Source organism: Agelaius phoeniceus, chromosome 14, assembly GCF_051311805.1.
Source record: "Agelaius phoeniceus isolate bAgePho1 chromosome 14, bAgePho1.hap1, whole genome shotgun sequence".
NCBI lineage: Eukaryota > Metazoa > Chordata > Aves > Passeriformes > Icteridae > Agelaius > Agelaius phoeniceus.
In genome coordinates, this window is record NC_135278.1 from 11,002,939 (window position 1) to 11,028,658 (window position 25,720).

General features: G+C 43.2%; 2 protein-coding genes across 6 annotated transcripts in view; one reads left to right on the forward strand and one right to left on the reverse strand.

Moving 5' to 3' along the window:
- Positions 1–6,063, forward strand: part of TENM1 (teneurin transmembrane protein 1) — a 776,824-nt gene extending 770,761 nt beyond the window's left edge. For all 5 annotated transcript variants that reach the window (XM_077186191.1, XM_077186192.1, XM_077186190.1 and 2 more), the window contains one exon: positions 895–6,063. In XM_077186191.1, coding sequence (XP_077042306.1) covers positions 895–1,653 — 759 coding nt within the window. In that variant the 3' untranslated portion in view covers positions 1,654–6,063. The remainder of the gene's footprint in view (positions 1–894) is intronic.
- Positions 6,064–9,447: 3,384 nt separating this feature from the next.
- SH2D1A (SH2 domain containing 1A) lies at positions 9,448–24,921 on the reverse strand. The gene is made up of 4 exons (XM_054641561.2): positions 24,643–24,921; positions 12,787–12,850; positions 10,322–10,457; positions 9,448–9,955 (listed from the first exon to the last, which is right to left on the reverse strand). Exons 1-4 carry the CDS (start codon positions 24,777–24,779, stop codon positions 9,915–9,917), a joined length of 378 nt encoding a protein of 125 aa, XP_054497536.1. The 5' UTR covers positions 24,780–24,921; the 3' UTR covers positions 9,448–9,914.
- Between the last annotated feature and the right edge of the window lie 799 nt (positions 24,922–25,720).

The window sequence follows — 25,720 nt, forward strand, 5'->3', positions numbered from 1 at the left end:
TTACTCCAGGGCTTGTTTTCAGTAACAAAGAGCCAGACAGCAGCTATCAGAGTCCAGCAATCAATGTGACTGCAACAGGACCAACTGCCGATATTCTGAGCAGGCATTCACATTCTGCATATGAGCATCTGTTAACAAAAAAACATGATTTTGTAAAGATGCCTTTCCTCTATTGTAGTCAGGAAAGAGATGCATAGAGCATTTGAGAGCTCACATTCATGTTCCCAGCATTTAAGACAGTTACCATTCACCAAGTGCAGAAGGCTGGAGGGTCAGAGCTCATGCCAGATGTGGAGCATGTCCATGGAAAATTATCACTGAGATGTTAAGCTTTTCCAAGGCACAGAAAAGATGTAGTGATAGTGTTAAAAGACAATGAGGGGCTTGGAGTGAGGTTTCTTCTGGCCTCTATGGGGAGCAAGATGTGACGTACTTGCCTATTGTTCTAGTGTCTCAAGACCTTCACAACCTGCTTTCCTTAAAGAATGGGCTATAAAAGTCATTACCACAGTTCTACAGAAGATGTAATTAAACACACAGAGACTAAGTAGAGCCACATGAAAGGGCATAGCTTTGAATTCAGGTTTCCCTGAACTGCTAAGGGCTGAAATAAAAGACATTAGAGTAACAGTTCAAGGGGGAGGAAAAATAAAAAGAACAAATACAAAAATAGCATTTGTGATAAATATGTTGTTTGCATTTGTTTCCTAGAAATTAAGGAATCCAAGAGACAGAAAGCACTACCATAAGCAATTAAAAAGCCTGTGCAAATGTCCAGGTTCTGTAGGAGTACACGATACTTTCCAAACAAATTGAAGAGCCATTCTAAGCAATTAGGAGATGAGTAGGGCGAGGTACCTTGCCTGCAAACTTGACTGATGTTTTCTTTTCCAGACTATCCTTGGTATTCAATGTGAGCTACAAAAGCAACTCCGCAACTTTATATCCTTAGACCAACTTCCTATGACACCCAGGTATAGTGATGGCAAGTGTTCTGAAGGAGTGAAGCAACTGAGATTTGCAGCTGTTCCTTCAGTATTTGGAAAAGGCATCAAATTCGCTATAAAGGACGGTATAGTGACAGCTGACATTATCGGGGTGGCTAACGAGGACAGCCGGCGCATTGCTGCCATCCTCAACAACGCTCATTATCTGGAGAATCTGCATTTCACCATTGAGGGCCGGGACACCCATTACTTCATCAAGCTGGGCTCTTTGGAAGAAGATTTGGCCCTGATTGGCAGCACCGGCGGGCGCCGCATCCTGGAGAACGGCGTCAACGTGACGGTGTCGCAGATGACGTCGGTGATCAACGGCAGGACTAGACGCTTTGCCGACATCCAGCTGCAGCACGGCGCGCTCTGCTTCAACGTGCGCTACGGAACCACGGTGGAGGAGGAGAAGAACCACGTCCTGGAGATAGCCAGGCAGCGAGCTGTGGCTCAGGCCTGGACTAAGGAGCAGAGGCGGCTGCAGGAGGGGGAGGAAGGAATTCGGGCGTGGACAGATGGAGAGAAACAGCAGCTTTTAAGCACTGGGCGGGTACAAGGCTACGATGGATATTTTGTTTTATCTGTGGAGCAGTATCTCGAACTTTCTGACAGTGCCAATAATATTCACTTCATGAGACAGAGTGAAATAGGCAGAAGGTAACAAAGAAAATCTCTGCCTTTGCGTCACCAAAGACTGCCTGTTTTTAAACGTAAAATGGTTTATTGTATTGGTTTTTCTAGATCAGAACTCTGTATATATAAATATAGAGGAAAAAACATATCCAACTGCCTTTAAATGTGACAGAAGATGGTATTTTAATATCGTTTGTTTAACTCTTTGAGAGATGACAGTGACAATTTTTAGTTCTTGTGTGGCAGTATTCAAAAATTTCAGAAGCAGAGTCCTGCGAGCCGAGCGGCGCGACCTGCGCGCGAGGTGCCCAGGGTGACGCCGCACAGCCCTGCGGGGTAGGGGCGAGCGCCACGTGCTCTGCCTTCCCCTAAAGAAACACAAGTTTTTTGTTGCTGTTGATTTAATAATTCACCAGTTATTTAAATGGTTACAGAGCCTGATTCTGCAACCCTTATTTACTGGGTGTCTTTTATCCCAGTGAGATCTCCCCTAAGTTCAAGGGATTGCATACAGAAACCAGACTGTGTATGGAAACTTTGCAGCTGCTCACCAACCCCACACATGTTCCTCACAGTTAAAAGCAAAGGGATTTTCTAACCTGGGAAATCTGACTTGAGTTGGATTCAGTACGTACAAGGATGTTCCTATGGCCTTTGCTCAGCCATGGCCACCTGCCAGCTGCTCCATGCTGAACATCACATTGTGTCCATCCGTGCATGTCAGGCCTCTCTCCCAGGGTTTTGCTCGGCACTGGGATATACTGGGGTCTGGCAGCACACACAGAGCTGCCAGTGGCACTGTGCTGGCCAGGCTTCAGCCAGAGATGGGGTGGCTAAAGCAGGCTTAGTGGGCACTGTAGTCTTCAGGAGGCTCTCCAATGGCGTGTGTGCTCCAGGCTGGGCTTTAACCCAGTGCTCTGGGGACACCCCAGCTGGGAGCCCTCACAGAGCACTGTAAGGCTGTGCATCATCAGTCCTGTCCATAGTCACTGGGCCAGGACTTGTCTTCACTCAGATGATTTGGAAGGTGCAGTGTTGTTTGGTTTAGACATCACATTCTTTTCATCTCAGATTAATAATCCTGTTGTAGTACTCATTTTTTCGAGTCTGAAGAAGATTGGTGGGTTGGGAGTTGATGAACCTAAGTGTGGATAGTAAATATGTTGATAAACATAGAACATTTCGGGGATGACTCTTCACTTTTCAGCTCAATATCTAGAGCACATAGAAAAGCATTATATTGCATGGACAGAAATTTTTATTTCCCAAGGTAACATGCACTACTGGCACAGTTACTTCATAGCAGAATAGGTGATCCTTCCTCCAGCTTGTCATTTTTAAAGTACCTGATTTTCAGGAGGTGGGCCAGGCACACAGGGAGGGGAGGACGGGCAAGCAGCTTTCCAGAGGGATCTAGAAGTCTTGTTATAGAGCCTGTGTATCCGTAACAATGAATTTATTGCACATTTCTTTCAGAACAACCGTAGTAAATATATTGAAACAATTTCTGCTCATATTTACAGAAGCAAACAAAGTGCATTCTTTATCTTTCTGTCTTTCCCCCCCCCAGTTTTCTTTTTCCTTTGTTTTTGGGCAAGTGGAGCAGACTGTACCCAAGTTAGAGATGAGCCTGAATTGGCAGCTGAGATCTGAGCCCCCCTCCCTGGGGTTTGAGCTCAGGTCTCAGCCTCAGCCCATTACAGTCTCTTCCCAGATTCCTTTTGCTCCCCTGGGAGCCAGCGCAGCTTTGGGGGTGCAGGATCAGGCTGAGTGGGAGCCTGGCCCCTGAAATCCTCCTCTGTCCCCAGCCAGGGGGACCCGTGGACCAAAATCTGCACATACACATCGTGATCAGGCTCATCATTAACTAATGTACAGAACAGGGAGCTGGCAACATCCAGGTTTGACAGCTCAGATTTCTGTAATTTTCCATCAAATCACAGAGAATTTGAATACCTCCACACCAGCCTAAAAATGGACCTTCAAATCCTTGAGCCTCTAATACACTTTTAATCAATGGAAGAATAATTTATGAATTGTATATAGAGAGTGCATTCATAAATGTGATGATGTATTTTATCACTGATCCAAGATGTCAATATTAGAGTCTATTTTACTTATATTTTAAGCAATTATACTTTTTTGCAATTCACTAATGAGGATCATTTTCAAACTGCTTTAAATATCCATTATAAACAAATATTTGGAGCTATTAGAGTTACCTTGAACAGTGCATTTCTAGTATGTAATACATATTTAGTTAGCTTGTGCCTTTAGTTTCTTAAAGTTATATTTGTATTATATGCAGGAAATGCACTTTGTATTACCTACAGCTGTGGTTTTTAATACTGCCTTGATTACTGTTGTTCTCATGTTATGCCAAAAGGTCAAAGAGTTAAATGTGTTAAAAGTTTGTCTTTGAAAGTAGATTTGGCATTTTCCCATTTCCTGGGTGCAGTCTAAGGTGCATTTTGAACAATATTTCTTATGAGAATATGGTTTCATTAAGAGTCACATGACATTACATGGCCCAGTTACAAAAGCAAAAAAATGCCTTTGTCATAACAGTTTCTTAAATTCAGGAAACTAAATATAAATGTTGTGTTGAGATGACAGTGCTCAAGAAACAAGTTATTGCTGAAAAAGCAAACATGGGAGATTGAAGTCATATCACAGCTCCACATGGGCCAGCCAGCAGTGATTTGTGAGAACTACATGAACAAATAGCTTTGGACAGTCTTGTTCATCAACAACCTCAGATGGAGGCAGGGAATATTTCAGTCTCCATTTTTTTCTCCTGAGTAGTTAGAGCAATTTCTCAGTGGGTTTGGGGTTTTTTTAATATAGTTCTCCTTTTTCTTTTTTTTTGCTTTTTTTAATTTTGTATTTTGCACTATAACCTAGAGACCCAATTGAGAAAAAAGAAAAACAATAGCATGGAAATTTTTACTGTTATTTAGATCAGATAATTTGATGCTAGCATTCTGCACTGCAAACAAGGCTCTGAAAGAGGGAAAAATAAAATAAAATAATTAAAATAAAGTATAAAATAAAAATAAATAAAAATAAATAAAATCCACTATTGCACACTATCCTGTAGCAAAGTACCTACCATAAGAAATACATGCTATATTTTTTATGACCGCCAAACAAATAGTGTGTACAAGTAACATTTCCTTTGCTTTCATATTTATTTAGTAAATCTAGAACATTTCAAAGTTATAAATATATATATATAGATATCTATGTAGAACATAGCCAAATAAATATATATGAACTGGTCAATGTGCAAGTGGGTATACACACCTTGGCTCTGTGGTTGGAGCGCTCTGGTTTGATCCCTCAGCTGGCCCTGGGCAGAGGTGGCCTCGTGCCCTGGCCGTGCTCTGGGGTCCCACCCTGCACCCCCTGCCCGCGGAGCCCCGAGGGCTGGGCCAGGGGCAGCGGCTCCTCCAAGGTGAGCTGTTGGAAGCCAAGGTGCTGTTCCAGAAGGGAAAGTGGTTTAGGCAGAGGAGCTCACGGTTCAGCCGAGCCACAGGAGACAGGCAGTGCCCGGGGGTGTCCGTCCGCGTGTCCGGGCGCTCGCCAGGTGCGGCCGATCCGGCGCGGTGACACCCGGGTGACACCCGGCTCAGGCTGCACCAACAGCCCCAGGGGTTTGCCCATCAAACGCTGGCTGCTATTGAAACCTCTCCTTGATACAAAACATGACCAGGTTGAAAGCACCCTGACTGCCAGAGGAATCGCTTCCAGGCAGAAACTGGGAATGGTGGAGTTGGACTCGCTGTGGATTTGTCTGGGCATTTGTCACCTGCCATTATTTGTCTAAGGAAACGTGTTTGACAATTTCCAGTTTTTCCTTAGATCTCGTGGTGGACTTTAGCCTTTTAATAAATGTTAGTATATCAGATTGTGTCCTTGACAGTATTTTACTTGTATGAACCATGATAAAACATTAAAATCTTCATACTCTTCTGGCAGAAGTGTCAATAAACAAGAACGAGAAGCATAGCATACAATATATGTCAAAGTAATGTTCCTTTTTAGCTTTCTCATCAACAGTAAAAAATGTTTACAATGTATGCCAAGATCTTCACTTTCTGTCTAACACCAGTTAGAGGTTCTGATCTTACAGAAATTGTGTTATAATGGCCTCAGCCTCGTTGCTAGGAAACAATAGATCCCAATTTTTTTATTCCTGCTCTAACTCCTGTGCTGAATAGTGACTGGATACTGTACAGGTTTATGTTATATGGCTGCAGTTAAATGGTCTGATGCATTTTGCTCTGGGTTTCAGACCAGAAGCATGCATTTTCTACAAGAACATCCCAGCAACACACTGTAAATATTGAAAGTTAATATATTATGTGTCGATATTTGAAAAAGAAAGTACTTTGACTATTTCATTTTTAAAAAATAAAGGTGCAAACTTATGGCATGTGATGTTGTCTTTGTTTACATCAGTTTACATCAGTATTTGAGATATTCTGGTCATGTCAGTAAAAGGTACTTCCATAGAGCTAAATGAGGACTTCAGCCAATATTGATTGACTCAAAAGTTGGGGGCAGGATGTTGCTTAGCAAGATTTAATTGTAATTCTGATTCACCAAAGTTCATGCTTATAACTCTGCAGGTTTCACTGCAGGTGAAATCCCAGCCAGTTTCTGTGTAAAGGTTATTATATTTCATCAAAGCAATGGTGAGAGAGAAAAACTATTCTATTAAATGCCTTTGCACTTCTGATAACAGTGTGAGTGAAGTGCTGGCAGTGTGAGCAGCAAAGTTTAAGTATCTGCATGTTCGTTAGAGCTGCCTCAAATAGATGATGATGAATGATTCTGTGTTATCAAAAGTATGTGCTCAGGAAAATAAAACATTAAAAGCCCAGTACATGCAGCAGAGAGAAGGAGCACATGAATGGAGGGGCACAGGGAATGCATGAGGCTAAAGGAAAGGTTACATGGTGAAAAACCATGGAACAGCTGGGCTGGGTAAGAACCAAGCAGGAGGGCTGAGGCTGTGCTGGGTGGATGAGAAGGAAGTGATTCCAAAGGGGTGGGTGCTCCAGTAGAAAGGGAAGAAAGCCAGCCTGGGATATTGTATTGATTGAGTGCTGCAGGTGGGCTGTCACAGCCATAGGCAGGGACAGGGGAGGGCTTAGTGGAGGCAAAGCCAGAGCTGAGGGAGCCTCGGCTGCTGCAGAGGAGCAGCATTGTCTGTGCTGGGGAGGGAGCCAGAACAGGGGGCAGCCCAGTGAGCCACAAAGCCTTGCAGAGCTGGGGCTGTGGCAGCGAGGGGACAGGGGTGGGAGGGCTGGCAGGGGAACAGGGCACAGCGAGGGGCTGGGCCCAGTGGGGCTGCAGCCTGAAGGAGATGGTGGGAGGGAAGCAGCAGGCAATACTGACATCATGTGGGAAGTCATACCAGCAAAATGCAGTTGCTGCTCTCTACAAGGATCTGTAGCTCTTGACACTTAAGTCATTGTAGGAAATCAATATAATCTCCAAATTACTGTTCCCATAACCAAGATAACCAAGCATCTACTTGTCTCACAGGCACCACCAGCTTCTCTCTGTTTCCACCTTCTTTAAGCCTACAGCAATTCCAGACCCTTGGGTATCCAAAAGAAACAATACAAGCCTCTGTCTTAATAATTTACACCAGAAACTGAAACAGCATTCTCAGCTTTAAACAGAAATGGCATCTTCTGGCCTATTTTATGTATTTTTCAGAAGAACAATGCACTTCTGGAGTCAACCACAGTCAAACCAGTTATCCTCAGCTCACTGCACTGCAAAGCGGGTGAGCAGCTGCTGCTTGAGTGCTGCAGGTTTTCCACATGCAGCCTCAGCCTCGAGTCAATAGAGGACAGTTCAATAGGAAACAGCCCCTGGGCAGAGTTCTTCCCACTGCATGCATCCCTACACTGTGCCATCATCTGCCAGGGATGATTTCCAGGCACACCTGTTCCTGCTCCCAGGAGAGGCCAGGAGAATGAGGGGTTTACACCCAGCACTTGGGAAGCAGAGGAGCTCCCTGGGAAGGCTGGGGCTGCACAGACACACTGCCAGCACCCAGCAGCTCAGCAGGCTTTGGGGAAGCGTGGTTTGCAAAGCTGGAGAGGAACTGCCAGGGACCAGATGCCACAGGCTCACAGCAGGCTGGAAAACCTTTAAGGCAGGGAGGAGAAGGGAAAGCTTCAGTGGGCACAAGTGACAGCAAACCAGACAGAGCATTTGCTGAGTTATGTAATGATAAAAAAAACCAGCCTTTAAATATTTTACTAAAGAGAAAATCATGCTGGATCTGCCACTGTATGGCACTGTATTAAGGTAAGACTAATTTCAGCCAACAAGCACACATACAAAAAAAGGCACAGAGAAACACATGTACAGGCAGTGTAAAATATGATGGGACAGTTCACCGTAGATTAAATTTGGCCTTCAATTAGACAGAAACTGAGTAATGAATTGAAAATGTCTCAACCACAACTTTACAACATTGTTGCCCAGTAGTCCCTGTTAAGACCTGGCTGTTCATTTATTGCACTTATTCCTATTTACAAGAAACTTGAGTTCCATAGAAAATCTTTTATTGTTTGCAGTGTCTCACTCACACACTCAGAGGGGGTAAAAAGGTAAACCTTTCAGCCTTATCAAATGTTACTTGGAGCATCCACCTTGCTGCATCATGGACTTGCACCCCACTTAGTTCTGTCATTGCTCACATCCAACTTGCCTTTAGTGAGGTGAAAACAAGGCAGGTATGGGGCCTCTTACTGTGCCACCAAGCCACAGGTGACAGTGTCTGGTGAAATTCAGTCAGTCATGTTCTCCCTGAGTCTGTCTCCTGGCATTTCTGGAAAAAGCCTCTTTCTCTCTTAGGAAATATTTTTAGCCTTCCAAGATCTGCAGAAGAGACAAGTACAGGCATAAAACATAACTAGAGCAACCCAAAGGTTCCTATACAATGTTTAAGGGTTGTTTTTCTGTAATTACATATATTTTTGTGGACCATCTGTAATCACTCTTAGTCTTCTGCTTTGGAAGGGAGCATGTGAGACTCTCTTTCTTTTGGTAGTCAGGACCATTTCTGTTTGTTGAAGCATGGCCATTGGTGGCACAAACCAGCATCTGGACCAGATGTATCCCCCTTGCACACAAACAAGGTTGGGCCCTACTGGGGTCCCTCCCAAAGCCCACAGGAACTCACACAAACCTACCTGGCAAAAACCCACCTGGAGGTAGTCTGGACTGTGGACAGCAGTGCAACACAGGCATATCTCCTCAAACACAGCCCTGTCTCCTCAAACAAGAGGGCCATAGGACACCCAAAAAAAGTATTCAAAAGTGTTTCCTACTGTCTACCAGTCCATTAGCCCAGTGCCATCACACTTGTTCCAGCCCAAGTGCAAAAAAGGCACATCCTCTGAGTTCTCCAGCAGCCTCACCTAACCCTGCACAGCTGACAAGTCCTCTAGATTCAAAACTCCCCTCCAGGAGCCCAGCAGCAGCATAGAAACACACAGAGAGGAAAAGAAAAGCTGTCATGCCAAAATAATTTATTTTTTTAACTCGTATGCAAGAATGGCTTGTTTCAAGTACAGGGAACACCTAAAAGCAAAGAACAAGGCTTTCCACTTCATTGGGTGTTCTTGGTTACTCTGTGCATTACTTATGTTCTTGGTCATTGGTGAAAACTACAGATTTTGTTAGAGGGCAGAGCAACTGCTTTGATGGGAAATCAGTTATTGGGGATCCTCATGGTATCACATCTGGAATATCTTTAGGAACTATATGAATGACAAACACACAGACCATGCAAGGCAAGGACACTTTAATGTAAACAATTCTCCTAAGGTTATGAAAGGAGACTTGCCCAATTCTGCATAAATGCCAACCAGAACAAAGCAAAGCAGGATTCAAAGTTAAGCAATGTAAAATTAATGACTAATTATTAATTAAGAACTGATCTTGAAGGGAGAAATGTCTTTACTTGACAGTACAAAGAGGAAAAAAAAGACATAAAGGATTTAGCAGTTCATGCTTTTTTATCCTCTCTTGGGAAAAACAAAAACAAAAACAAAAAAATCCTACCCTGAGTTCAAAGTACTCTGAAATCTAAACTTCTACATCTTAAGCAATAAGTTCTATGAAATACACATTTCTGCAAATGTTACAAGAAAACTCACAGAGTTGTATTTACTATCATATAAACCATTCTGTTTAAACCATAGACTAGAGGAGATGCTGGAAGATGTGGTTATTGTCACACTTGGGGAGACATCCTCATGATGGCTGCAGGTGGAAGTCATAGCCTTCATTCCTCCCTAAGAGAAATAATCACAAATATTTGAACAGATGAACACTGTAAGAAAATGGACAGTCCAGAAGGCTCATACTTCCATGGGCGAGGGTGGTGGTGAGGGAAGGCAGCCATTGCTGCCCTAGTGCTCAGGAATACATATTCAAAATCCATTTTCTTATCACATTGACAGGCCTTGTCTGTAATGAGCACCTGAGTGACAACATTTCAAATTACACTATAGCAAAGTTACAGCACATTTTTGGGAATGTCACTCTGCTGGCAGTTCAGGTCAAATATACAAGTAAGTCTAAGACCTCTATCCCTGCCACCATGGAGGGCTCTGCTCAGCTGCAGCCAAGGTTCCAAGGTTTCCTCCCCCCACCAGTACCTGGGGAGTAGTTGGCTTTCACGTGGTTGACAACGGGGTTCTTCAGGGGTGTTACAATGCCTTGGTTGGGTTTCTGGAAGGCTGAAATGAGGTTGTGCACTTTCCGAAAGAGCCTCCGGGGGACCCCGGGCGCTGTCTGCAAAGCCAGAGGGGAGAGGTGAGGAGGGCTGCTGGGTACCTGTGCTGGCACACAGGCCTTGTCCTCAGAAACGCACACAGCTCCCAGGGAAGGAGCCAGCCATGGATGTGAACCCCTGATGTGCCAGTTCCAGGTGAGTCAGTGAGCTGTACTGCTCTCTGCTTTCCCCGGGGCACCCCAGCCTTCCTACACTGAGCCGTTCCCAGCAGCGCGGTGATAGAAAGGTGGAAGAGGGACAATTTCTAAATCAATACAAGAGAAACCAACACTAATTACCCACAGTCATCTGCCACACTAATTAGGCAGACTTACAAGGACCCCTTGCTATTTCTGACCCTGACTTACTGCAGCCAGTGATTTAACCTCCTTACCAATAACTTTCTAGCCTGTATCAGTAAAATAGTTCCATCCTAGAAACACCAGTGAGAAAACCTAGAGAGCAGCCTGGGCTTACTATAGAGAAGGAGTCCTCACACCACTAAATTCCAGCAAGGACACTGCCTCTTTGCAAACCCTTCTTGGAGCATTCAATGTTGGCTTATGTGTTCATTGAGTATTCCTGTCTACTTCTTGTACAAAGAGCAGCCAAATGTTACCTATTTATTAAAAGTGAGACGCTTTCTATCTCTCTACATTAGCAATTTTTCAAACAGTATTAAATGAAACTATGTGTGCTTTTAATCAAAAATCCAACGTTTGTGTTAAATCCTTCAGGGCATTCTCATGATAACTCCTCTTCACCAAAGTCAAGGGAGGACAAGTATGGGTCCTGCCAGCATAGTCCCACTCAAGGGACACTGCTCTCACCCAGCAGCTGTGAGCTAAATCCAGCCTCCCTGGCACCAGCTGGAATCCTCACTCTAGCTGAGATTTCACAGCACTGTTTTAAATTCCCTACCTCATCCTTGAAAGATGGGTGTGACCTGGGCTTGCTCAGACTAACCAGCCACAGGGAAGGAAGCAGAAGCAGGAAAGGACCAGCTGCCTCTGGAGTCTGTTTTGGCCCTGCAGACACACTCTATGGGGATCAGCTGGACCTAGGCTGCTGCCAGCATGGCCTTAGCAACATTTACTTAAAGGCTTCTGTTCCTTAAGGGAAGGGTTGGCATCATGGATCTGTAGCTAGAACCTTCTCCTGCAGAGGACGTACAGAGAAGCCTGGGCCTTCAACACACCTATGACGTGAAATTCAGGTAAGGTTTGCCTAAAATACAGCCAGGGAAAGCCCAAAAGCCACACACAGAGTGCCAGTGGAGGTCACAGGCCAGACATCATTGCAGGTCTATATAGCACCAGAAAAACCTCACTGCAGATGCTGATGTCATCTAGGGCTAAAGGAGGCTGCAGCCTCAGCCAGGGAATTACCCTCCACAGGTGGAGGTCCCTGGAATCCTGGAATCCTTCCACAGATGCCAGTGCTTACCCTGGCATGAAGGGGGCACTGTCACCCTCACCCTGTCCTGAAAAACTTCTGTCTTGGGTACTACAAATCCTAACCCTTACATCAACCTCCTGATGTCTTATAGAAAGAATTACTGGGCACTATTCCCAAGGGTCACATGGATAATTATCTACTCCACAGTAATGTCAGTCATTTCCATCCCCTGATCTGTTCAGAGTAACCCCAAGAATCAGTTTTGTGTTCCAGAATCACTTCTAATACAGTAATGGCCAAGGAATTATGCCTGTCTAGAAATTATATAGTATTTTAAATAAATGTTCATTAACATACAAACAGAAAGCAATTATGAATTAATACACAGAGTACATCCAAAGGGAAAAAAATCATAAAATAAATAGAGATTAACATCCCAATTTCATCAACCTAAATGTTGTCTGTATTACAAATAATGTTTTTCTGCACCCAAATTACCAGTTTCCCGTCAGATGGGCGAAAATATATTTTGTATCAAGATTTAGCTATATTTTGCACTAATGATGAATTGATCTGGATTAATGAATTAAAACTCTGTACACTGAAAATTATTTCTTTAGTATTCTGACATTGATGGTACGTAGGATAGACGGAAACAGATTGTGCTTGTCAAATTATAAAACCACAATATTTTTGCCATTTAAAATGATGCAAAATGATGCACTATTGCATTATGCAACAGCTGAAATGAAACAGGGAATTAATTTATGAGTTCTAGACTGTCAGAAGTGGCACCAAGACATCTTACTGATGGATGCACTCTAGATCGATTACCATCAATGAAAATCAGACTAGGCAGAAACATGAATAATTTGAATATATTTCATTAAATCTATAATCTATATCAAACAGGATGTAGAAATTTTCAGAAGGGAAAGGAGAAGTACACACCTCAGCACTCCAGGATCCAGTTTCTGTCTGGGACACTCTGTAGGTATAAACATAACCCTGATGCCTGTGGGAAAAAAAAAACCAAAAAAAACAGGTATTTATTATTAATTTCTCCTGACAGTTTTCACAAGAGCTACACTGTTATGTGAGAGTTAGCTCATTTGCTAACTTTTCCTTAAAAATAAATTCACCTCTAAAGGCTCAGGGTAGCTAAAAAACCCACTGGCTAGATGCAGTGCTAAACCTACTGGGTTTTTTTGGGATGAGAGGGATTGGTCTGGCTGGGATCTAGTTTAGCAGTATTCAGTTATTTTAGATTAAATGGTGTTGCTTTTATTCCTTCCTCAGCATTTTTATTAATTTTTTTTAGTGATGTCCTTTCACTGACACACACCAGAAACACTTTCCCTGCAAAAAGAGAAGGTGTATTATTGACAGGTAACATTAATGTTCTGTGACTCATTTAAATGCAGATGTTAACAGCAGCAATGTCATTACTGTAATTTATTTGGAAAGCTATACCCACAAAAAGGAGTTAAATCAATTACTCTTTGCTTTGCCCATACGTTCCCAACTTTCAAATACTGTCTCCAAAAAGAGACATACAAGAGTATGGAATCTTCCTTCTTTTAAAATCAGAGTCTTTGGGGAATAAGGAGCCATAGACTAATAACACAAGGCACAACTTGTGCCAAAGTCACTCTTGCTTCTCTCACAAACCCAACTCAGTGAATGATTTCCATGGTAGATTACTACACTAATATCCAAAAATTTAACTCAGAATCAATTAATAGGAGCTCCATGGGTACAACATTAGTTTAGATGGTATCAGATAAGAAAGACTGTATTGAGTTCAAGCAGATTTGGACTGGGCTCTCAGGCACATGGTGTGTTTCTTGGGATGTCCTCTGCTGTGCCAGGAACTGGACTCAATGATGGGATCCCTGCTGGGGCCCTTCTAACTCAGCATATTCTATTATTTTGTGCTTCTATTTCACACTACAGAGATTTACATCAATACACAGCAGGATTTTAAGGACCATTCCCTATTTGGCCATCAATTCTTATTCTTAAGAAAGCAGAAATGTACTGTATTTATTTCCAGTTATGCATGGCATTATAGCAGTTACTACAAAATATGAGAAACCATCAGTGACACAGACATCATATGATTGCAATTACTCATGATCTGTGTCAAATTCCTGTTTAAAAGTCATTACAGCAACCTTTGCAAAGTGGTGGCTGATAATAGAAGGAAGTTTTTAAGAGCTGGCACTCTGCTACAACCCAGAAAAGTGGGAGCAAAATGCCTGTGGTGATTTGTGAGCTCTGCCCCCACCAGTCCCACTGTGATTAGACACAGAGGTGAAGGACACAAAGCCATTCCCTCCCATCCGGGCTGCTGCAGGGACAAGCTCCCTGTGCACAGCTGAGACACAGCCCTCCTCTCCTCAAATATGGGAATGTGCTGATACTGCCCCACAACCCCAGCTTCATCCACCTCTTCATGTCTACCAAGAGAGCCTTTTCCCTGACTTTATGTATGCCACCAGTCAGACATGAAAAGCAGCTGGCCACGCTCACTTCATGGAAACCCAAGGAGGAAAACAGCCATCACTGCTTTTCCCCTCTTTTTTCCCCAGCAAACTGCAGTCCATCAGGGATTTGGACCTTGGGGAGAGACATGAACAACCTGCTGTGGCTGCAGGAGGAGGGAAGAATGTGGAGCTGCTTTTCTGCCCATGCCATAGCACCATGGTCAGTGGTGTTTGAAGCCACAACTCAAGCCCAGTTGACTAAAAGCACATTCCTCTAAGTCACTAGATTATGTATGTTCTTCTTGTTCAGGGAATCCAGTGTCTCCCTTTAGGGCCCCCAGACAGTCTTGTACCATCTCTTCTTAAAGACTGAGAGCTGTGCCTGTGTCATCAGCTTTTTATAGCATTATGTTCACATGAATCTTTTTCTTTAAAATCACACGGAGCTTTGCTGTACCTAAACATGTAGAACACCAGCCAACACATGGTTACTGAAATGAGGATTTTACAGGCCATAATGTACTGGAAAATACCAGAGAGGTCCTGGCATTTTGTTCCATCTCTTTGAAGTGGGTATTTAACCTTTTACACAGTGATTTTGTTTCAAGTCTCAAATCTGCCAGTATGATTCTACACATCTAAAACTCACTTTCTTGACTTCTATTTTCAACACTACACTGTGCATAAGGATATGAGCAACCTGGTCTAGTGGGTGGCATCCCTGCCCACGTCAGGGTAAGTTGGAACTAGATGAGTAGATGAACTAGGTGATGTTTAGAGTCCCTTCCAATCCAAGCCATTTTATGATTCTATGATTCTACTACCCTTGCTTGATTCTTGGTTTTCCCAACTGCTTCAGTCCCCTTAAAATCTGATTTTTTCCACAAACAGCGCGGTTATCTGGAAAGCCACTATTTGTTGTTTCTTTCACTGTTTTCTCTACATAAGAGATTGCATGAGTTGAAGAGGCTGAAGGGCTGTGGTGCTATTCTGACTCTGTCTGTTGGCTCTCAGCTCTATACCAGAAAGGTTTTCTAAGCAGAATGAATTGAAAAATAGAGGTCAGGTAAAATAATATTCAGTATTGAAGTATGGTGAGATACAATGCAGCTATCCTGCATTTTTCAAAATATAACACTGTAAAATATTTCAGCTGAGCACAGGGAAAGCACAAAGGATAGTTCAGATTAAAAGCCCATGAGGTTCTGAAAAAGGAACAAGAATTTGAGAAGATGGATGCTTTGAGCACAGTGTGGAGAGTGGGAAGAGAATGACATTGTTATCACAGCTTCCTGAGGGACAAGTGAGAGTTCTCCACTCTCTTGGAAAATGTTCATGTTTTTCCCAGAGAAGGAAAGACTGAAAGGTCTAAGGAATTTTATTGTGCTTAAGTTGAAAAACAAAACATTATCATCTGTTATCAGCTCTGAAGCCACCAGGAAAGCAAGACACTGTGTAAATGGGAGATGACCTGGACATCCCCATCTGCCTCTTCAAAGGCAATGCACAAAGGAAGAAAGGTGCATTTTGTTAAGAGGATGAACAGCTAGATCTTCCCATTGAATTACTTTCCATTGGGACCTTGGTCTCCACCAAATGAATTACAGCTCTTCGGATCAGTACTCTCCCAGTGAATGTGATCTTATCAAAACTTTCTGTCATGCAGCAGGAACTTACTTCATTACCACTTCAAAGAATTTTTTACCTTCCATATTTAGTGATATGATTTTGGGTAAAGTTTACTGCTACATGGGCAAAAGCCTCCCATGAGAAAGGTTTTTATGATTTAATCTACCTTACATGAACTAAGATCAGTGTGGGCTGAAGGAAGATCAAGGTATTTTTCTTAAAAGAAAAATTATATACACAAATTAAAATTGAGATTGCAGAGGACATTACCTTCCAAAGAGTAAAGCATGTAACACTGGAAAAAAGCAGGTGAAAAAGTTCATTTACTGAAGATTACATCTCAGGAAATGAGAAATTCCCCAGCTAACATGAGAGGACAGCTCAATTTTCTACATTTTACTCTCTTCAGGGAAGGAAAAAAGCTCCTAGAGAGACATAAAGTTCCTATATGTAGTCTGAGCTCAGGGAGCACTCTCAGTGACCCTGGTGTATCAGCACATCTTGGAGGAGGACCAGTTCATGACACCCAGGTAAAGATTCACTGAGGGGCTCCCCCATTGCTTCACCTGTCCCAAGGACAGACACAGCCCCACTCACAACAGCAAAGCTCCTCTCTCCTGTCAGTGAAGCTCAGGGGACAGGAACAATCATGAATTAACATCTTGATGAGGCTCTATAAGTTTTTGATCATAGGCAAAAAATACCAAAATGCTGGTGAGGGGAAGCAGAAAAGAGCCATTGCTGTAAGGACAATACCAGATAGCACTTACGAAAAGTGCTTTGGTCACCACTAATGACATTTTTGTGACATCTCACTTTTCTTTTGTCTCCATAGGGAAGGATATGTTATACCAGCTGGGAACTGCACTAACACAGGCTCTGTTTCAATACTTTCCCTTGGAAAACTTTGTCAAAGGAAAACCTAGAAAAAGTTGCTATTACAGGAATACTTTATATTATAGGCTTCTTTTTTCTTTACAGCCAGATAATTCCTCCCAAAGAGTTACCAAGGCATCGTTCACAGATGACATACTGAAACACCATCTGTCTACCTGTCCTCTCCATTCCTCCTTTTTAGCTGTGATCAGCCCTGTTAAAGCTGCATTTACTTTAACAGGTGAATGTTTACAATCTTCTGCACCATTGAAATAGCCCAAGGACATTACACGCATGCTGCAAATTAAAATTAATGATGGCATTTCAGCTGCATGGTATACTTTAACATCATTTCCAAATACTTTGCATCTCAGTTGGGAAATTTTATTAAACTAATTTTTATTCATTTCTGAGCCCAAAATTGAACACATTAAAAGGGAGAAAAACAGAGAACAGGGAAAGCCATGTCAGCAATAAATTACATCAATTTCTTCCTCTGTACATATCTTTCTCTTCAGATGTCATTGTGTTATGTCAATCAGGTCTTCTTACCTGGTACATTTACAACCTGACCTTACCTTGGGATTTCATTTTACAACATAGTTTAAGAACCAGACCATGGTGTAGTCTACAAACAGTGGTTCTGAGCATTAGACTGCCCAGAGTCTGTTTCTTATAACTTTGCCACATTTCAGCAGTTCAGACTGAAATTTCATTTCTTAGGTATTTGCCTCACCCTCCTTTAGGGATGAAGAAGGCAGAAGGGAACATGTTAAGCAAAACAGTGCTTTTCCCATGTTTAAAAAAAAAATTTCTAATTGTCAGAGGAGGGGGTGCCCAGTTTTCAGAGTAAGACATAAAATTTGTTGGAAAGATGGTATGTCTCTTGCACTCTCTGAAAGCAGTAGTAGCTCTCTAGGCTGCAAGAGAAGCACCCTCTAAAGGTTGTTAGCAGTTGTAGCATCACCATGTCTGGGCTGGCTGTACCATGGGCACTCAGACAAGCAGTGTCCATGATCTCAAATGCATGTGTGTTGCCTGGCCTAGATTAGTGAGATTAAAACCAGAAGGTAATTTAGTAATTGGATGTCTTGGGCAGGAAGTTTGGGATTAGGTGGGATGGATGTGGAAGGAAAGAAAAGGGGACCAATATCTATGCAAGCTGGGCAAGGAAACAGCAACAAACATTGAACCCCTGACAGAAAGACTAAATGAGTAAGGAAGGGGATATACAAAAGTTAAGTATGAGGGGACTTGGTCTGGGAGGAGCACAAAATGCTGAAACAACCAGGAGAAGAAGATGGGTGTTTTGGAAGCCAAAGTTGTATGAAAGAAGGAAACAGACCTCAGCAATGCAAGCAAAGTCAGCAAGTTGTGCAGAATAACTTTGGGCAGCCTCAGAATCCCCTCCCATGGCCCTTATACTGGGAACCCAAAGCTAGAGGGTACTGCAGACCTGGGGCTCCTGTGTCACCTTTCTCTTCTGTGAAACAGGGTTAAACTCTTCATGTCTCAAGCAGAGATAATGCTCAGAAACCACTGAATGCTATGGAGATCTGTGGAGATGAGCACCACACTGCTCTGGAGGGGAGCCCTGCTGGGAGCTCAAGGGGGCTCCGGAGTGGGGTCAATGGCACGGAGCAAATGAGCACCAGAGCTCAGGCTGGAGCCACTTCTGCCCCACCACAGGGGTTTGATGTAGGTGCAGATCAGCTCCTGAGTGCCCAGAGGAAACAACTTCAGGCAGTTTCCTGGTGGGCAACCCTGGACAGGGAATGTGGGTGATGGCATGGGCACAACAGGAGATACAGAGGTGGGAGATGGCTACCACAAAGCCAAAACTCCTGAATTTAGGGGAATACACAGCAGTGCCTCAGAGCCTTTAAGCTTCTCCTCACTCTCTCTTAGAATTTGTGTTTTCTTTTTGACAAACAGACTGATTCTCCCCTTATTTAGGTCTCAGCTAAGTACAGCAACTCAGAAATCACCACCCTTCAGCTAACTCAAGCTGAAGAAATAGCCTTCACATTGAGATCATGTGCAAGATACTGCAAGAGTGAATAAAATAGGTTAAACTGGTGTTTACAACATTTGAAAAGCCCAACGGAGTGACTGTAGCTTAAATCACAGCAGCACTTGAGTGAACACTCCTGTCACTGATTTCTGTCACTGATTCCTTTATCAACACTTCTTGTGGGAAAAATTTACCCTCAATACTGCATGAGTAATACATATTAACTTGCTGTAATGCTGTAGCATTATTTAAAAAAATGCATTATCTTGATTTTCTCTTCTGAAATTAACAAAAGCTTAAAAGAGAAAGTTAAGTCTTGTGAAATAGCTCTGAATTTATGCAGGGATTTCTGTGGAAGATTGTCAATATCTTTACCACTTCAACACTCCTAACTCTCTGAAGAAATGCTGCTGATTTACCTAAAGAGCAAGTGTGTAGCCTTTCTGAGCAGGGTTTGTGTCAGTGTGGTACAAGGAGATTCCAGCCAAAAACAATACCTCAAAGAGGAATTTCTTGAAATTCAGAAATAAAGTAAGAATTTATTCAAATCTGAGATACTAGTTAAAAGGATATTACTTTATGGCAGGCCAATAACTTAGCTTCCCACTAAGTTTCATCAATTCCATGATTCAGGCTGCCTACCTTTCCAAGTAAAGTCCTTGGAATATGTGAAGGTCATTAGCCAAGTTATGCTCAGCAAAGACAAGACTCACTCTGGTTAGCAGGCACCTGAAATACTCACCTCAGTAAAATTTACCACTGTGCTACAGAAGACTTTTTTCAAAGCTGAAAACAGCATGTGATATTTGCAACAGTGATGTTGAATTGAGGGGTTTCTTCTTTTGTTTCAAATTACATCTTAAATGATGATGATGATTATGTGCAGTGTTATAAAAAATGCAATTATTCTGCCATGTCTATCAAAAAGAATACATAGGAAACAAAGGAAATGCTAAGCAGAAGCTGGCTTGTGATCCTGTATTACACCTTCATACTGCACAGCTGATGTATCTGTCTCATCAGAAAGTTTCAGCACGTTGCCTTGAACTTCTGCACCGTGGTTACAGTGACAGAAAAAATAGCACACGTAAAATCTGATAGGACTGCAGCCTATCCCTGTTGCCATTACTGTTGCTTCAAGAGCTCTAAACAGCTTTCAATTCCAGCTTTTGATTATTCTCCACAAATTTAATGCAGCACAGTACACAAACGGCTGGTTTCAAACAAATCATCTGAACATACACTTTGACAAGCACGTCGTGTTTGTCTTACTTACAGCTCTGAAACAACTACTAACATTCTCAGTATTTTCAAGCATGCGGATTTTAAAACCCAAACTACAAAGGCTTTATCTTTGCCAATTCAGGCATGAGCTGCTTGTTTCTCCATGTGTGCTCATATATCTGTAAAGGAACATGGGGCTTTTGGCACTCTCAGGCATTTTCTTTATACATTTTCAGGCAGGGTTGAAGAGGCTGCTCCTCAAAGTTGTTGCCATTAGTGTGTCCCGTGTCCCCCATTGACTTCATTAGGAGCTGTGAGCACAGAGGATTTCTGAGTGTGCTAAAAATGTCAAACGGGGCATTGAGCAGAGAGGAAACCAAACCAGTAAAGAAAGCTCCCTGGAACAATCAGGCTTGATATTAAAACCCTGGTGTACTGTGTGTAGTGTCTAACTTGTTTATGGGTAAAACGTGTATGTTTTATAAAGCGTATGCAATTCTTCTAGACAGTTCTCAGGAACAGCAAAAATCTTGCTTTTCAATTCAACTCTAAAAACTTCTAGGAAAGAATTGTGTACCTCTGTTGACATATTCACAACATCCTTAAAGTAGACATTATCAATTCAATAATAATATTCATACAATGAAGACCCAGGAGCATCTGGTATTAAAATCTTTGCCAAAATTTGAGAGCAGCACCTCTGTTTGCAAGAGCCCCAGAGCATACAATTGCAAATCAAAACCTTCCTACTCTTCCATGCATTGTTTAATTGTGGTCTTAAAATATTTTTGAAAGTAGGTCCTTTGTGCTTTGCTGCAGTCACACCAAGAAAATATTCATTGTCTCTTTGAAAGCTTTCAGGCACACCATGTGCACATCCCAGCTTCAGAAAGTGGAAAGTGGCATTCAAGAGAGATAAATCAGTAGCTCAGGAGAAACAAAGAAGAGAGAAAGCAGAGTGTTTTCTAGATGAATGCTCCAACAGGGTCCTGCCTGCTGCAGCTACCCACCTCTATAGGTCAGGTTTTATGCTACTACCTGTCTCTTTTATGCTTGCCCTGTAAAATCAGCATCAGTCACAAGGGATTCATGAAGTCTTTGACTCTTCTCCTTTTTAAAGGTCAGGGCTCTGCTTTTTAATTGGAAAAGCAAAAGGTGAATGAGCCTGACCATGAACACTGCAGTCCTCATTGTGTGCCTTAAGAGGCTCAAAGCCTGCCAAAATATGTCAGGGCTTTTTTGAGGGAGAGGATGTGGTGGTGATCGTGGCATCACAAATTCATGCAGTTTCTTGGGAAAAGGAGACATTGCTTGAGCATAAGCAATGCAGTGAAAGCACAGGGCTTGACCATTACAGTACCTGGAGCTGGAAGTGCAGAGCAGCCACTAATGTGAATTCAAGTAGATGACACCACTGTCATCCAAATATATGCTTAATTGCTCTTTTGATAAATATTTCTTTTCTCTTGATCAGAACTGTGCCTTGTTATTTCCCTGTGACGGGAAAAGGAACCCTAAAAATGGTTAGAACTAGGAAGGTGCAGGACTTTATATTTGTTTTAGTTTGTTTTATTTCCCCAGGGAAGTGGAGGGAGAGGGCAAAGAAGACAGACTGAACATGTCTTGATTTTGGAAAACTGGACTATTTTTCTCTTTTTGTTTTCTAAGGGAAATAGAAACACTACTGACAGCATAAAACACATACACTCCTGGTAGAAATTTTCACTGGAAACATGAAAAATATTTTGTTTAGCTCTGATACTTACTGCAGTATATCTAATGGCTGACCAGCTTTATTTCCCATGTTTCAAAGATCACTTCATTACTTCTAGCAAATTCATCTTTTGTCTGATCTTCATATGTCTATATATTCCTATAGTGATCCTTGGCATGGATTCTGAACCATAATGTAAACTGCTTAATAACTTTGTTATTTATTCCTAATAATTTCCATGATTTATTTAGAATGAAGCATTTTAAAAAGCAGAGAAATACTTATTCTTTCTTTAATTTTCTTTTTCTTACAGAGTGAAAACAGCAACTGCACGCTTCCCTCAGTTTTTACCAGAGCTGCCCTGCACATGCATGTTTGTTACCTGTTCCATCTCTGCCCATGATGTTCAGACTGGAATTTGGACAGGTTATGTCCATTGGCTCCTTTTGCAAAAGCCAGGCTTAGCACTCTCCACCAAACACAGATCTCTACCTCTCACACCTTCCTTTCCTGCTCCTGCAGTCTCTCCACTAAAGTGCTCTGCTCTGGCAAACTTAGCTTGTCAAAGCACTTCTCTGGTTTATAGCCCACATTTCTTCAAACTGTCACTGCTATCTCAGTGTGGGATCTTTTCCTGGTATAAAAACTGTCTCCACAGTTAGTGTGTGACATGCTGTTTACCATATCTGCTATTTCTTACGTAATTATTTGAATTGACTATTAAGAAGTATTGGAACCAAGGCTTAATTCTACCATTTTCAGCCACCTTTCTTTCTGTATCAGTTCATACTCATCATAAGAGTTTTCATTTAAATTTCATCTGGATTTATCCAAGATGCTATTTCAAATTTCCTTTATAGAATAACTATTAAGGATCTATGTTCTGAGCCTGCAGAACACTCATCATTAATTTTTGGGTTTTTGCTTTTACCCTTTTGTTTATCATACATATGTTTCAATGCAACATACCATGGAGACATGAATGGCCCATAATTTTAGGAGCAATTTGGTCTGTTTCTTACTGAAGTATCTTTTCCTTCAAAGACTGCAGAGCTTCACAGCTAGCAAAGCTTTAATTTCTTCCTATTTTCATTTTCTATATTTTATTTCATTAATGAAATTTCTTTAAAAGGGCATAAATTACTACCAATATACAAAAAATCCCAGCTGATAGTGTACAACTGAAAGACCTTGATACATACCTACATCCTGATGGTGGACTAATTTTAGTATTCTCTGTCTTATTCAGCATTGTAACACTCTTCCTGACCCTTTCTCTAATGCCTTAGTGTTTCACCTGCACTGAATGACTTCTGAGTGTAAGGGTGGTATATCCCCATTTCCTCTGATAGTTATTTTAAAGAGATTCTGCTTTTATTGCCTATTCCCATCCCAGGAATCATAGCACTCCTTACCTCTTGCTATGTCTCTTCCATTTTCATTTAACTCAAGATGCTTCTTATTTCCCATTTTCAGCTTGCTGTTAAGGTATTTGTTAGCAGGAACACCTAACTTGGTTCACCTGATTTCATGAGAGAAGAAAAAATACATCCTCTGCCACAAAGACTTTCCCTGAGAAGAGTATTGTGTATTTTTGGATTGTCTATAACCATCTTGCATGTCTCCATTTGTTGGTCTATAACATGAAGATAATGATGCTCACCCAGGGCTTTGACAATAACATGACAGAAATGACAATTACATTATTATCAGAAATCTATTCAAGAGATTTGGGGAAAATCTGACTTAGGACCCTTCTTCCCCTTGTGTTTTTTGCCAGGTACCTGAGTTCCTTCTGTTAGCTGATTTCATGCTGGACCTAAAAGGGTTTTCTCTAGTGTTCCTTCTCCTACTGAAGTACAGCATAAGTGTCATCTTTGTTCTTCTGATGCAACAGTACAGTGTCACCAGGACTTCCGAGAATTTCGCCAACAGTAGGGTAATTAAGTTTCCTCATTAAAATGATGTCCTATGAATAGAAAGCCCCTTAGCTCTCCCAGGGGAACCTTTACTCTCTCTCTGACAGACCATCCCATCAGATGTCTCCCTTTTCACCCAATTTGATGAAACATTATCACCTAGTTTGTTACCATCAGTATTTCATGTGCATTACAGAAAGTTTGCTCCAAGCCTCGTGGCCTGTGGGACAAGCCACAACCTTGTGGGACTGAGAGCATCCTGAACAAAGGCACATTGTGGATGGCAGCACTCCGTGTTATGTTTCCCAATGACAGGGTCACTGGGGATGCTGCTGAGCACACCCATGAGCACACCAGGGAAGCAGAAGAACACAGACAGAAAGCAAGAGGGTTATCCAGCACAAAGAGGATACACACACCATCCTGAGCCAAGTAGCCTGGCATTTCTCCATGGCACCTTGCTTATCCTTCCCATGTGCCTGCCTGCTTTCTCTTTATGGCTTTTTGTCTGTGGGAAGCGTGGGCTCTGCAAGGCAAAACCTGCTCCTCTTTGCTTTGCAAGGGACCCCACACCACTTTTTGCACCCCTCTCTCTTAAGCCAACGTCAAGGACCCAAAAGTCTCACTCACACAAGCAGATGGTAACACTAGAATATATTTTGTTGTGGGGCATCCCGTATTGTGGAGGGGACTGTCAGCAATCAGCTGCCGCCTGAGCAGCCCTGGCAGCCCGGCGCTCCCGGCCCGCTACCCTGGCCAGCCCGGCGCTCCCGGCCCGCTATCCCAGCCATCCCCGCACTCCCGGCCCGCTCCCGACCCGCTACCCCGGCCAGCCCCGCACTCCCGGCCTGCTGTCCCAGCCAGCCCCGCACCCCCGGCCCTCTATCCCAGCCAGCCCCGCACTCCCGGCCCGCTCCCGGCCTGCTCCCGGCCCGCTCTCACAGCACGCAGAGGCAGTAGACCCCCGGGATGCTCTCGCTGTCCCGCAGCAGGTAGCTGCCGTCCGTGCCCGCCGCCAGCAGCAGCTTCTCCCCAGCCTCTCGGGTGATGGCCCCGTGGTAGACGGGCACCGTGTCCATGCCAGGGCCTGTCCCGCTGCAGCTGCTCTCCCGTGCCTCAGCCGTGTGCTCCCTCAGCCTCCCGGCTTGGTGGCAGATGTAAACAGGATGTGTTCACACCTCTGAACCTCTGCACGGGGTGAGACAGCACTGAGGGAAGAGTGAGGAACGAACACACAATTTTTGTGGTTTTTTTTTTTTCCTGTGCCCGTTTCTGTCTTCCTTTTACGTAGACTATAACATCTTCACACCCTCACAGCTCTCCTGCAGAGGTGTCATCTCACATCGGCTCTCGGCCATGTGGCTCCTGCTCAGCAGAGATGGCACTGGGGCACACGATGGCCAGGGGGGCAGCGGCTGCCCTGGCTGGGACAGGACCAGGGCACTGCTGTCAGCGGCTGTGCCAGGCTCTTCCCTCTTCTGCTGTTAACCCAAGGCGATTATTACTCCAAGGAGGGATTGTTTTTAAACCTCTTGTTTTTAAAATCCCCAGATATGAGACTGGAGGAAGTCAGCTGATCTCCCTGTCCCACCAGAGCACTCACCTCAGGCTGCAGGTGCAAGCACAGCCCCTGCTCCACAGCAGCTGCTCCAGTGCCCACAGACACCAGCCCCAGCTGATTCACTTCACCAGGGGTTGTTTTCAAAGCCTTTGGTGCTGTTCAATCGCTGTTAATGTCGGGGTGGTCATTACTCCTACTTGGAGGCAGGCAACAGCCTTGGCACGTACAAGGCTCACATCTCCCTGGATGCCATCCATGCCAATGCTGTCTTCATGTGGGGCATGAGCTGGCATCCAAAACCCTGAGCCGTGTCTGAAAGAGCCATTTCTCTTCACCTGCTGTGGCTGAAGACAATTCCTCGGTATACCTGTCAACTGAATGTTCCCACACGCACATGCACAGCTGTTTGCAAACAAGCTGTCAATGTGCTTTAATGTGCCCCACAGATATTTCCACCCC